Source organism: Lycorma delicatula, chromosome 2 (assembly GCF_047948215.1).
Source record: "Lycorma delicatula isolate Av1 chromosome 2, ASM4794821v1, whole genome shotgun sequence".
Classification (NCBI taxonomy): Eukaryota; Metazoa; Arthropoda; class Insecta; order Hemiptera; family Fulgoridae; genus Lycorma; species Lycorma delicatula.
In genome coordinates, this window is record NC_134456.1 from 37139268 (window position 1) to 37154221 (window position 14954).

General features: G+C 32.9%; 1 protein-coding gene across 1 annotated transcript in view; it reads left to right on the forward strand.

Moving 5' to 3' along the window:
* LOC142319866 (uncharacterized) overlaps positions 1–14954 on the forward strand; it is a 90572-nt gene that overhangs the window by 26959 nt on the left and 48659 nt on the right. The window contains exons 3-4 of the mRNA XM_075357540.1: positions 8815–8892; positions 13197–13329. Coding sequence (XP_075213655.1) covers positions 8815–8892; positions 13197–13266 — 148 coding nt within the window. The 3' untranslated portion in view covers positions 13267–13329. The remainder of the gene's footprint in view (positions 1–8814; positions 8893–13196; positions 13330–14954) is intronic.

Here is a 14954-nt window from a genome sequence, read left to right on the forward strand (position 1 = left end):
CTATACATTTAAAATTAACATTATTATTATAATTTTTTTTTGTGTTTTACGAGCATCGACTGCTAAGGTCATTAGCCCACGTCACATTCTGAAAAAGAGATTAGTATCACCATCAGGATCGTCATAAGTAAGGGTGTAAAGGGCCCTTACATTTTTGTTTAAAACAAAATATACACAAAACATTAATCCACAACAATAAACAACACTTATGGGGTGTAAAGGGCCCCGATCTTAAAATTTGAGAAAATAACACAAAGTACGTAAATGGAAAATATAAGTCTTTACAATACCATTATCTCCTTCTACCTGTCTCACTTATTTATTTAAGCACCCTCGGGGCGACCAGAACCGCCGTTAAGCAGCATATCAGTCGCCCCAGGATGCCGTGGCAGTTGACTCCCTCCTATAAGCAGTCCCGTAGGACGGAACCCATCGGGGTCCTCCCAGCGTCATAAGAGCAACCTGTACACCTGTTCAGGACGGCCAAAAAGCTCCTCGGCGGGGAGGCTGCCCTTCCCGGTCCTGACCTACTTGGCCACAGGTATGCATTGCGCATATCCATAGCCTCGCGCCCACAGTCCACCCTTGAGGGTCCCCCATGCCATCATTGGACACACCCCGACTCCCTGCTCTTGCATGCAGGCAAACCCGGGCGGCCTAGGCAAGAGGGCTACCTCCCGTCATTATACGTGCCACGCTTCGAGACTCCCTTATATATATAAAAATACCCCCTTAGAATTTGTTTAACGCAGCTTTAAATTTTCATTTTTACAGACTTTTAAAAAGTCCACTGGCGTGTAAGTAAGCAACTATTTTTTCTTTATTTCCATTTTCCAAATCAGCAGCAATATCATTTCTTAACCGGAACCTCTTTCTGAGTTCCTCATATATGGTACACTCTTCCATTAGATGCTTAATTGTAAGTGTGTTTATTACAAACACCGCACATTGGTCTTTCGTCGCCGGTTAACAATTATGAATTTGTTATTCGCGTGTGACTAAGTCTGGTCACAGCCACTTGTTCTCGGCGAGTCAACTTCACGTCGCTTTTCCATTTATACGGAGAAGTTTTGACTGAGTTTAATTTTGTATTTAAACTCCTCAAATCAGTATTCCACTTGTTTCTTATTATGTTAGTTAGACAGTTTTTAACATCTGCCATCCTTACAGAAATTGCATCCAAGTTATCGTAGACTGTTGTCTTTCTGGCAGCTTCGTCTGCGCTTTCATTACCTGCAATACCAGCATGCCATGGAGTCCATACAAATATGCATCGCTGTCCTTGTTGATTTAGAACGTACAAAATAGACAGGATGTTTGCAATTAGGATATCCTTAATGTTCTTGTTCCGAATTGCAACAAGTGCACTTAGAGAATCGGAACATTTTAGCACTCTCTCTTCGCAGTAGTGTTCTGTGTACTGAAGAGCTTGCTGTAGACACTGGGCATATCTGGCAGTTTCCTAAAGTGGGTTTCTCCATTTACTTATATGGAGCATCCAACACCATGTTCGGTTTTAGAACCGTCAGTATAACTTCTAATATGTTCTTCGTAGCTACTGACGGTTGATAAAAATTCCTGTTGGATGATCACTGCTGGCTACAAATTGCTAATGTCTCTGGAATAGCAATTTCGTATTTTCTTGTTAATTCGTGGTACCTAATTCCGGCTGGTCTGGAATAGGTAACACGATGTTCATATAATGCAGCCAAAGGATGGTTGTTAAAAAGTTTGTTATTTACATGAGCAGGAAAAGCTCATATGTTTGCTGAATATCTTAGCAAAAGGATCTCTCTTCTATATTGTAGTGGCATTATTCCGGCTTCAGACATTAGACTAGCCGCCGCACTTGTGCGGAAAGCGCCTGTCGCATATCTTATTCCGCTATTATGAATTACGTCTAACTTTCTTAAATGCGACTTCCTAGCGGATGAATAAACAATACATCCGTAGTCTAGTTTAAATTGAACCAATGCCTCAATACCAACCAATAGTCTCAATAATATTTATTTATCTGAGCCCCAATTTATGTTTGATATTTGATAATGTTTAGGGCTTTTTTGCATCTATCACTCAAGTCCTGTATATGTAATCCGCACGTAAGGAATTTGTCCAATATCCGACCTAAAAATCTCAGATTATCCTTATATTGTATTGGATTGTTGCCGATTGTCAAAATAGGACTTTGGTGAGGAATTATCTTCCTACAGAAGTGTACACAGCACGTTTTTTCTGGTGAAAATTGGAATCCATTATTCCTCGCAACTTCATTTAGAGCATTAACCGCTCGTTATAATTTGTATTTCACTGTAGCTGTCTTGTTGCTGGCATATACAATTGCCAAATCATCAACATAGACGCTTTTGCTGATTTCTACTGGAATAGCTGATATCAGTTTATTAACGGCGATCGTAAACAAGGTACCGCTCAACGGCGAACCTTGTGGTATGCCATTTTCCAAGATTCTTACAGATGAATATTCATTGTTGACGCGTACTTGGAAAGTACGGTCAATCATATAGTTGCTGAGTAAAACTGGCAGATTGCTACGAATGCCCCATTCATGTATCTGGAGCATTATTCCATGTCGCCAGATCATATCGAAAGCCTTCTGAAGATCAAAGAAGACTCCGACACAATGTTTCCTTGTAATAAAGCTATTGTATATAATGTTCTCTAAGTTGATCATTTGCTCAGTAGTAGAATGGTATTGTCGAATACCTGCTTGATGTGATGATATCAGGTTTTCTTTTTCTAAAAGCCATTTATCATTTTTTCAAGTATTTTTCCTATAGCGCACGTCAAAGAAATAGGACACGGTAGCTATTGGGATCTGTCAAATTTTTATCTTTCTTTGATACTGGAACAATATGTGCTTTTTTCTACGGCTGCGTGTACATTCCATCCCGCCATATCTTATTATATAGTTCTAGCAATCTGCGTTTTGCAGTGGTATTTAGCTGCCTCATCATATTATAATGAATTTCATCCGGACCAGCAGCTGTGTTGCCTGCTTTTTCCAACGCTTTCACGAATTCTTCCATTATACATTGTGTTAGTAATTATACTCAGTTCTGAAATTTAGTAGTACTTCAAGTTCTGCCTTTTTCGTCCGAAAATCTTCATCATAGTTAGCCGTTTTGCTGGCCTTCTCAAAGTGATTGGCTAATAACTCTGCAATTTCGTTTGGAGTATCCTTAATTTCATCTTCATCTTGAAGACTAGTTATGGGAGCAAAGTTTTTACACATACAAATAGCCTTCACTTTCTTCCAAACGTCTGATGCAGTAGTAGTTCTGTCAATGGATGACACTTATTGCTGCCTGGATCGTTTCTTTGAATCTATCATGTCGTTTTGGATACGCTCTGTATTTTTTAAAGGCAATTAGATTATCTATAGTGGGTCGTTTCTTAAAGGCGTTATATGCTCTTTTCTTTCTTTTTATAGCTTCACTTATTTCATCGTTCCATCACGGAACGGGTTGCTTCCTAAGTTTCCCAGAATATATCAATATGTATGTTTTGGGAATATATCAATGCCTAGTCAAGTATCGCATTAGTTATAGTGTTGACATCGGCTCCGATAACTCCAGTTGTTTCGGGGAGTATCGTCCTAGTTGTGAAGCTCATCCAATCTGCCTTATGAAACAACCATCTTTTAGAGATGAGATATGTTTTTTTTGTAACTTCAGTTACAATTTGCACCGGGAAATGATCGCTTCCATGCAGATCCTTTAAAACATGGAAGGTGTACCTCGGTTCTATCGATCAACTTATGAGTACTAGATCTATACAGGAAGACGATCCATCTCTGGCATTGAAAAATGTTCCTGATCCATTGTTTAAAAGAATAAGATCGGAATTCATCGAGAACCTTTCCAATTCTCTTCAGCGGGGATCTAATCGATCCGATCCCCTAACAGAATTACGAGCACTAGAATCACCCACCAGTAATACAGGTGGAGGAAGCTGAGAAATTAATCGTGCCATGTCATCCTCCTTCCAATCAAAATTCGGCAAGTATATGCTGCAGACAGTGAACTGAAGCGGACGCTTCATTCTAATGGCGACCGCTTGTAGGTCAACAGCTTCAACTACTCCACTTTGGCGGTTTATCCCGCCAAAATATATCATATCCTCTTAACTGAAAATTTTCATTTCGGCAGAAATGTGTTTCTTGCAGACATATACAAATTGGGTCTACATCATGTACCAAGCGTTGGAGCTCATGGATGTTTGAAAAACATCCATTAATGTTCCACTGTACAGTCGACTCGCTAATTTTAAATTAATTTATGGTTTTGGTTTACCTTTCGACCACCCTTTTTTCTTTTTTTTCCATATTACGAACAGCTTCGTGTTCGCGGAGAACGTCGTCGCCCGTATTGCTCCCGGCCTCCGAATCTGAGACCAACGAAGCCGCAGACGATGACGGACATGGATCGGCGCCGATTGAGAGGCAGAAACCTGGCCAACCCCCAACACGGGAATCGCGCTAGTCACCCCCCTGGAAGGGGAGGACACTTGCCCCCCTGTGTGGTTTTTTGTGGCCTCTATGGTTTTAAGGCCACCTCAGTTGCAGGAAGCTTGGGAGCCTCCATAACAGACTGCGAAGCAGTCACTTTCTTCCGATCATCATCTAATATCTTTCTAACACGCACGTGGCCTTCTGGCTTGGCATCGTTATTTACTGTTCAAGAGCAATTTTCAGTTTCGAATATGTGTCTTAAGGAGGCTATACTAATATCTTTGGCTTGACAGGTTCTTTACTACTGAAAGGCTTCATTTTGTTTTCTATAATCCTTTCAATCATGCTAGCCAAAGTGGGCGCAAGTTTGTTGATAAGCTGAATTTCATGGACAGCAACTGGAGCGGGAGCAGAAACAGCAGCCGCAGCCTGAACATAAGTTCTTGTTGCTCTAGCCTTGCGGGAGTTTACTATCTTTTTAGCTTCAAGGTAGCTGGATTTCTGCAGGGTTTTTACTTCCTGCACAGCTACTTCGTCTTTTGAGACAGGACGGTTTTTGGATCTACATGAGTGCTGTCCTTTGCAATTGATACATCTAGGAGGCTCCTTACATGGCTCTCCTTCATGCACCTCATCACCGCACACGCATATTTGCGGTCTCTCACATCTAAGAGCGGTGTAGCCAAAGCGTTGGCACTTGAAGCATCTCATTGGCTGTGGGACAAATGCCCGTAAGATTTCACCGGTGCTAAGTAAAGAAGAGCAGTAAGAAAAAGTTCAAATTTACTCAATACGACAATGGTTGCATGTGAAAAAAGTTTCACATGTTTAGTATACGACAAGCCCATCTTACAATTTCAGCAACATGTTGGTCATCCCTCGCCGTAACGGTTGATCATATCAAAAGTTGTTTCATACAAAGGTTTTAGGTAATGTTTAGAGGAATAATGACCAGTTTAAACCGATTCAATACTGTACCTATTAAGGGATATATGATTTTTTGTCTTCGAAACCCCATTTTTCCACCCCCTGGGTCAATGGTTGGTGGTATCAAAAAACTTTACTTAGATAACTTTTAGGCCCTTATCCAAAGAATAGTAAGAACTAAGAATAGTAACAACGATTTCGATATTTTACTTAATAAGAAAGTTATAACGATATTTCGTTTTTCTGAAAAGTCCCTTCCATTACCACCCCCATGGTCTGATTTTGCCCATTAACAAACTCGACCGAGGTTTTGGGTCGTTATATTTTACTATCAATTTGAAAGTGATTGGCGCAAAATTAAGGCAGTTATCTTGACCACAAGAAAGTGAAATATATATATATATATATATATATATATATATATATTACTAACAAATGGTTTTGGGGCCTGGGGGATGTGAAACGCTTAGATATATCGAAATTTTGCGGAAGTCGAATCATGGTACCGATTACAGTAGATAGCTTTCTTATGAAATCTACCTAAAATCTACAAATTATATAACTAAATGTAATCCTACTAATAAACAAGTCGTAAAAAAGAAAACTTACTTTACCTTACTGCATACATCAGTAGTATCGATTTTAATAAATTAAAATCTAATCTTTCTTCCTTAAAGTAAAAGCTTCAATTGAAAAATTAAATCAGTCAAATGAAATTTACGTACACTTTATAGATATTTAAAACGAAAAATCGGTGCAGTATGCACATAAGTAATAAAGTTACCACTTTATCGAAATACAGAAGGAGAAAAAATATAAATTTGAGAAACTAATATAATAATGAAAAAGTAAAAATTCTGGAAAGAGAAATAATTTCCAAAATAACATTTGTCTTGAATTGATAAACATTAAAAACAAAAGAGGCGTAACACAAAATTAGTCACCGATGAACTTTGCGTGTCTGAGTAGTATTATAGTAAAATATTTATACTAGTTCTATTTTTGTTCTAGTTGTTTTATATTTATACTAGTTATTCTAAATGTTCTATTTTTACATTTACCTTTTTCGTTTTATGGCTAGTCAGTTCAGTTTGTGTAAAAATGTTTATATCATTGTTTACATTTGAAAAATCCTAGGATTTTAGACGAAAGTAAGTACACTTGGCCAATTTTTGTTACATTTTTTATATAACTTCGATGTTTTGTTTGTTTGTTTGTGTTTGAGCAAAACCTAAAGGTACACAAAATACGCGTCCGCAATTAATACTTGATATTAGTCGGTTGCTTTATCCCGAAGTGGATTGTAATCTATAAAAAAAATTTACATCTTTTAGGCGTATAAGATATCAATAGAGATACTAGTGTAATAGCGATGAAATTTTTTTGAAACAAATTTTATTGAATTACTTTCATATGTTTTGTCATTAAAAATTTATTCTTTGAAATGCTTATCAGCAGGGGAACAATCTTCAGTCCTTTGTCAGAGTGTTATAGAGTAATACAGCTCTACTTTAAAATAAGGGAGTTCTATTAAGGATTAACTATTCAATTAATATACTATTCAATTAACGTCTTGTTTTTTTCTCCAAATGAACCGTTATCACAGTGAAAACAGTTATCAAACTTTATAAGCGGGTTTGCAGTTTCTCCCAACACAAGAAAATATGAATTTTTTGAACATTTAAAAAAGTGTCTTTTTCTACTTCATTTATAGATTTGAAACTGATTTTTTTTTTTACTTGAATAAAATACCATTATCACAATTATTACAATTAACTATTCAAAATATCACGTCCTATTTAAAATATCTGTAGAAACTATATTTATTGTAGGTTTTTACATGTTTTTTTACGACGAACAGAGACGCGTAAGTCATAGAATTATCGGTTAGAAATTTAAAATAGTTTATGGGTTTAAAATAGTTATAAGCATCGCGTAATTTGTAGACGTGTTATTACTAATAAAAACAAATATTCTATGTTCTTTGCATTGGAAATTGTAACAGTTGTTATCCTAGACATAATTTTAACAAAATAAAAATAAAACTACAAAAATAAACCCTGTAATTCTGCTAAGAAAGATTAGATAGGCCTACTTGGAAGTTTTAAGATTCAACAAATTTGTCAGTTGCCATGATTCGATGAATCTCCCATACTTCCTTCATTTCTTTAAATAAGTTGGCAATCAGGTCTTAAAAATACCACCCGCCTAATTTCAGAAAAAATATGTATAAAATCGATTAAAAACTCAAAATTGTATGTGAATAGAATCAACATAAAAGGCTGCAACATAAAGGCTAACACGAGGAATATATATATTTTTTAACTCAAGTTTTCAAATAACTTTCACTTGCATATGTTTTTAATATCAAATAGACATCAGATAGTATATCATTATGGCTACATTAATTTAATGAATTAAATTAACCAACAATGATTACAAAAATTAAAAATCTCTAAAAAGTTAACTATTTAGATGATCTAATTTTTCACTTAAATAGAAAAACTTACAACTTTCCACTAAAGGAACTTCCTGCACAAAATAATAGATAGATCTAATCATCGAAATCGAATCATTTGATGAAGAATAAGGCTTGAACGTAAATTAAAAAATAAAATAATATGAAACAGTACGAGTTAAACTGATAAGTTTTCCTCCTTTTAATCCTTGTGTAATTTAATATTTGTCAGTTAGTATAATAAAGAAATTTTTTTTGTTAATTTTGACATTTTAATTACTTTTTAATGAAATTATTAAATTTTTGAAACAATATAAAAATTTTGTTGCGTATTAGCTCCTTATGCACTGATACATGTTTTTTTTATTATGCTGTATGTTGAGTATGCAGATGCACAATAAAGCACACTGCATGCCAGGAGTATACAAATGCGATGCAGTGACTTTCACTATTTTTCTGGATTTGAATTTCCAAGTTATCAATTTACTTTGGCCTATGAGACTTGGCATCAGTTTTGTCACTTCTTGGCTAGACCATTCATAAAACTACTTTTTGCCTAATTTCCAACTGCGAAGAAGAATAGTAAATAAAACATTGAGGAAAAGATATGTATATGTATAAATAATTATAATTATAATTTTATAACATTTTTCGTAGCAGAATTCGCTGTTCATTTTAAGTAAAGTTATTTTCATACATTTTAAACAGATGGTTCCAGTTCATTATTTGAGCTAGAAATAATCTCTGTAGTCACAGTCATCTATGATGCTCTGAATTTATCATCCACTACTGTGAATCTTTTACATTTTCTAGTTATCTTCTGCTAATTGTAGCAAACAAATAATTCTGAATTTAAACACATAAACTAAACTGTTTTGTTTTACTACTCCTCCTAGTGATTTATTTAGTGACAGTATTATTGCTCATCTAGTCATTTTTGTTAATTTATTTTTGTTTTCAGGATAAGACACAGAAGTTCTAACTTTCTGTTTGGTAACACTGGTTCTTATAATATCAGATATTTTTTATCTTGTTCACGGTGAGTTCAAAATTATTGTAGATAATTAACACAAAATTTAATTGCTTTATTTACTAATTCATGACTAATATTATTTAAACTGAAGTTTAACCTTGCATTAGGGGAAATATACGAGGGTTATTTTTTCAAGGTCCGATCGGTCCCGAAATAAAATTAAAAAAAATTATTTGTAACCCATGTCTTGTCCCCTGTGACAATTTTGTTCAAAAAATCTTCATTGTGGTAGCGCTGGAGAAACGTTAGGGAGGCGTCCGTTCTCGTTGTTTTGTGATGGTCGGACGGCATCTTGGGAACCCATCTCGCACACAGTTTGCGGTACTGAAGTCTCTCACTCATAATGGCGTAGAGAGCTGACCTTGAAATTTTAGGAAACGAATCACTCAATACAGAAATTGTGAACCGACGATTTTCTCGAATTGCCTCATCCACTCGCTCACGAGATCATCGGTTGACACTCGCTTCCTTCCTTGACCGCCTGCATCGTGAACATCTGTACGCCTGCTTTAGTTTCTGCACTATTGTCGTACTTTGCTGTCACTCATTGAAGTTTCACCGTACACATTACTTATTCCTCGATGAATTTCAGCCGCATTACACCCCTCAGCCTGAAGAAATCGAATTACCGCACGCACTTCACACTTGGCGGGAGCTGCTATTGTTGTAGACATGCTTAAGTGCTAGCTGCGTGTTCAGAACTAAAAGAAGTGACGCTGCGTGATTGAAGGCCATACTAGAGACGCTGCGCAAAAATTCATCCGATTTTTTCGCGGGTTTTTATTTCGCGACCGATCGTACCTTGAAAAAAAATAACCCTCATATCTCTGTAGCCTGGAGGTAAAGGACACCATCTTAATTTTTTTTAAATTTTATAATAGAGCAGTTTGAAGTTTTGAAATTCACTTTTACTAATTTTCTTTTTCATCACCATGTTCCATCATAACCTTTTTTACTAAATACTTTATTTAGGTTACTTGAATAGTTACTATTGCTTATTTATAAATCTTTTAATTAAAAGAAACCATATTTAATATTAACCATATTTTTTTTAATATATCTTGCTCATCCAAAAAGTGTATACAACATAATATTGCTACGGTCACTCAACAAAAATTTACAAAGAACTAAAAAATATCATTACTTCAGTAATAATATTATCTATTGTACAATAAAAATTCAAAAAATATTGAAAATTAATAATAAAAAATGATAAAATAGCAGAAAATTTACAAAATGAACACAATTTTATTAATAAAACTAATATTCTGAAGTAAATCTTTCATTAAAAATAATTACATCCTGTAGTCTTCATCACTTTCTTCTTCAGGGAAATCATTTACTCTTATGTTTTGATAAAACAGATGACACTCTGATGGTAAATACTTAAGTAGAATTAACAGGTCTTTGTATTTTAATCGTGATATCGGTTTAAAATCGACTAATGACATCAAGTACATCTGGAAACTTGACGTGGTTTTTTCTCAAATCTTTTCATTAACTGAGAGAAATTCTTCGTCTCTAATTTATAAAATAATAGGATGCTTATTAAATACTTGTGTAAATAAATGGAAATGTATTACTGTACAGTGATTTAAAATTCTTCAAATCATAAATCCATTTTGCAAAGATACTTTTTTGAACTCAGTGAAAATCCCCAGGTGTCAGTATCTGTAAAAATTCATTATTTCTTCTTGTTTCATTCTATCAGTGCATGGACATTTACTGCTTTACTGCTTCCATAAGCGTATGGTCTTCTTAACAAGAATTTATGACTTATACCACTTTATCTGTGGATGTCAGTGTAAAATATAGATAACACATATACAAATTTTTGTTCTGGGCATAGCAATTGTCTGACCATAATACTATTTCTTCAGTTTTTTAATTGGTAATGTTTTGTTTAGCCTATCTTAGAATCCAAGAAGATATTTCATTACCACCTTGTCATAAATTGTGAAATTAATGTTCGCAACTTCCTGCAGTAGAAACTTTCAGATGTTTGTAAACAGTGGTAAACATTTTTGTAAATCAGCTGTCAACACATTTACTGTTCTTTGCATCTTGAGTATCTTTACCTTTGGTCATACCACTTCTATGATTCCTTAAGGTCAATTCATAATTACTTTAAATAAATATTTTACCATTTGAAGTTAATTCACCCTTTAATTTTGCTAGATACGAATCACAGGTATTGCAGGTATGTAAAACCACTTTTTTGATACTTTTTCTTTACCTATTTCATTTTCTGCACAGAATTATTGATAAAATAAATACAACTTAAATCAGGACTAAGAATTGGTTTCTTAGTTTTCAATTGTGAATAATGGCTCTCATTTTTCAGGATAACATTTATGTGTTGAATAACATTTTGAATTATCTCCTCTGATGTTTCATAGCAACTGTATGCCATTTTCTTTTGTCTATTTCTACAATTCTTCCAGGTTCTTGTTTTTAAATTGCATTAACTATGAATTAGATATGTTTATTAAAAACATAGTTTTACACACCCTTATTTTTACATAATTTATGTTTAAACTATAATGAAAAGAATTTTCTTTTGGTTTTGTACATTCGTACCTCCATATCTTTCTTATAGTGTTAACTTCAATGAAGGACGTAATGAACTGTGTTTTTAAATTGTGACTTTTTCTTGAATCCCAGTAAGCTTTAAAAATGTCATTCTGTTGTAATTCAGTAATTTTTTGGTAACAGTTCGTCTTACACATATATGGAGGCATAATTTCTTTTGCAGCCACTTTACTCTTTTTATTTGATTGCTTTCACCAGATTACAAGTCTCTGTTCAATATTTCTCTGTCATTTTTTACCTTGGTGTTCAATAACTGTTTTACTTATACCTTTCAAACAGGTTAATGTGTTACTTCTCTGAAGTAATACTTCTCTGAAGTATTTTCAAATTCACTTAAATACAAGTCTTTTCTAACAAATATGACTAACTTAAAATTTTGAGAGCAACTGGGGAGCTGAGGTACCCTCATGGGCTAGTTCATTTGAAAATAAAGGATATGGTTCATTTACATTAATTTTCTACAACGACTTTTTTACTTGTTTTTGCACAATTACAGTTTCATTAAACTGAAACCTTGATAATTGTGCAGCTAGCCGAAAAATTGAGTATTTTAACATGTTTGTTAATTAAAATTAACAATTTCAAAATACAAAATATTGAAAGCCTTCAAAAAACAAGAATAATTACTAAGATTGATACAAGCATTTACAGTAAGATTCTTCCCAAATGCCAGGATAAAATTACCCACATTAAAGCAGGAATATATATTATTGTTATTATAACCAGCTGTGACCCACAATATGGATAATGTGAATGATATATTGTTATTTCCATAAAAAAATTTCCTCTGATTTCTTTATTTACTTACCAATGATTCTGAGCATATATTTAATATTTTGTTTAAAAGCTGATTTTTCAATTTCATTTATTCAACAATCAATTTCATGATAAGCTGCATTTTACTGGCCTTGTAATTAGCCATAGTGATATCCATATGATATGATGATCTCCATAGTGCAACCATTCCCACTGGTGAACAGACTGGTAAGAGCTGAATCGGAGAAGAGAGAATCGGAGAAAAGTCTTTTAGAGTTAACCAACGGTTGTTGGTTGACCTATTAGTTAATTTAGCAATACAGGGAAATATAGAAGATAAAGGCCATAGAGGAAGTCAGACTAAAATGTATAAACAGATAATTGAGGATGTAATTTGCTAAATTTTCTAAAGAAGCAACATAGCTAAGTCACAGTTTTAAAATCAGCAAAGATCAAAATGAAAGAGAAAATAGCATCAAACCAATTGATTAACTCCAAAAAATTATGTTGGCTTGGCATGCTGGTATGCAACAGTATATTTACTGATATGAAAATAAAATAAATTGTCTATGCTGTATTTGTAGTCCTGTCAGGTCACCAACCTACTACAATTATGCTCATGACATCTCAGACCAAATTTTTTTATCTTATATTCTATAATATACTATATTATAGAATATAGTATAATAATAATATAGTTTATTGTGAGGTTTGTTGCTAAATGACAAAGGCAAATAATTTCAAAGGAAGTATCTGAGTTAATAACTGAATTCAGAATTATTCCATTTCCAGTTAGCCATTTCATACTAATGTTTCTAAATGTCCTCCACAAGTATTTGATTTAAATGATTGTTGTTTATCCTAGATTATTCTAGATACAACAACAGAATTGTTCAATATTTCAGTACACAATTAAATTGTACTGTTGTAAAATTCTAACAGTTTTCTTTTCAATATTTCAGGACAGGCATGCCCTATTCAGTTTTATCCAACAGTTGTAAAAGTTCCTGGTATGATTCCAAGTACACTTAAATTTACAATTCCTCTCTACAACAATAATCCAGGAGTTGCTATCACTGCAGATTGTTACCACAGGTAATATTTATTTTTGAAAAAAATTAAGAAACATATATGATTACATAAAAACAACTCAATGGGGTAAATAAAATCAAATGGGGATAACATTTTTTTATTACAGGTCTTTATTTTAGTGAAGAGTAGAAATTAATCATTTCATCGAGCAAAATAAAAATAAGATTTTTTGGTTATATTTGAGATTCATTTTTTATGTAAAAAAAACAAATACTGATTTCTGTAAAAACAGATTATTCAGTAGTCAGCAACTATTATTAGAAACAATTTAATTTTTTAAACATATCTGATTTTTTTAATATTTCCACGTCATCCTCATCACATTGTGACATGGTTGCTTATTGTTCCCTAGTTGAACAGATTGCAACATACACATTTTGAAATAAAAGATCAGTATTATAAACTTATATTACATTCTCATTACCCTGAAGTGCCTGGTTCAAATCCGGCACTGCCTTTTCAGTACATTTTATATCTTTGTAGGATACTGAAATAAATATATGTAATATCAGAAAATTTTGTTTTGTGACTGTAGTTTTTTATCTTATTAATGATTTTAGAGAAATCAAAAAATGTTTTGGTAATGAAATCATGTCTGGACATATTCTAGACAATCATTTCCAATTTTTATTTTATTTTTTAAAATTTTTTTTTGAGCTTATTTATAACACTTTTTTTTATTCAGCCTTACTAATAGGAAATGATATAGATTAATCCAAATACATGATCTCTCTTTTTTGTGGGCTTTTCAACAATTTTTTCCAAGAATTTCATTATATAAATATTTATTTAGGTAGATGGTATTTCTCAGCCCCCATAGTTCTAAAATGAATAAATAAGCAAACTAAAATTTCTGTTTTTAAGATCATAATATATCATGAAATTGACATTTGATTTAATGTTTCTCTTGCAATTTAGTTGTGTTTTTAATCAAAAAATTACATCATAAAAATAAAGGCGATAAAATAAGTGAGGTCATACTTAAAAAGAAGGCTTTTAAATGAGTGAACTAGAGAATGATTGTTCTGCAAAAAAGAGTATCAATGAATGCCAGCAATCGTAGCAGCCAGTCAATCATCTATTTTTATTAATTTTTTTTAATGATTAAGTAATGGGCATCAAGAAAAAAAAAATAGTCATTCTTTAGTTGTCCAGTGATGAGCATGTATATATATATATAATTATATATACATAAACTTTTTAGAGTAAAAATAAAATGTAAACTATATTCTATGAATAGTATTTGCAGTAAAACTTTCAGTAAAACTAAGAATGGAAACACAATATTTATCATGAAATAAAAAAAAACATTTTAATTTGACAAGCTTTTTTTTCTTATATCTGTAGGCCGATAGTATTTTTGTTGTCCTCTTATTTTTTAAAATTTTATTAATTGTGTTGAGGGTTTATACATAATAAATTAATTTGCTTAAACACTTATTCAGTGAAATTTCTTTCAATAAATTAATGTATATATATATATTTCAAATGTTAAAATACCATCAAAATTTAAATACAACTACCTTTTTTTATTTTAATTTTTTAATAGAAAATAAATTATAATACGATTTAACTATAATTTTAACAATAATATTAACCTTAGAGATCTTGTCTGCGGGATCGGATCC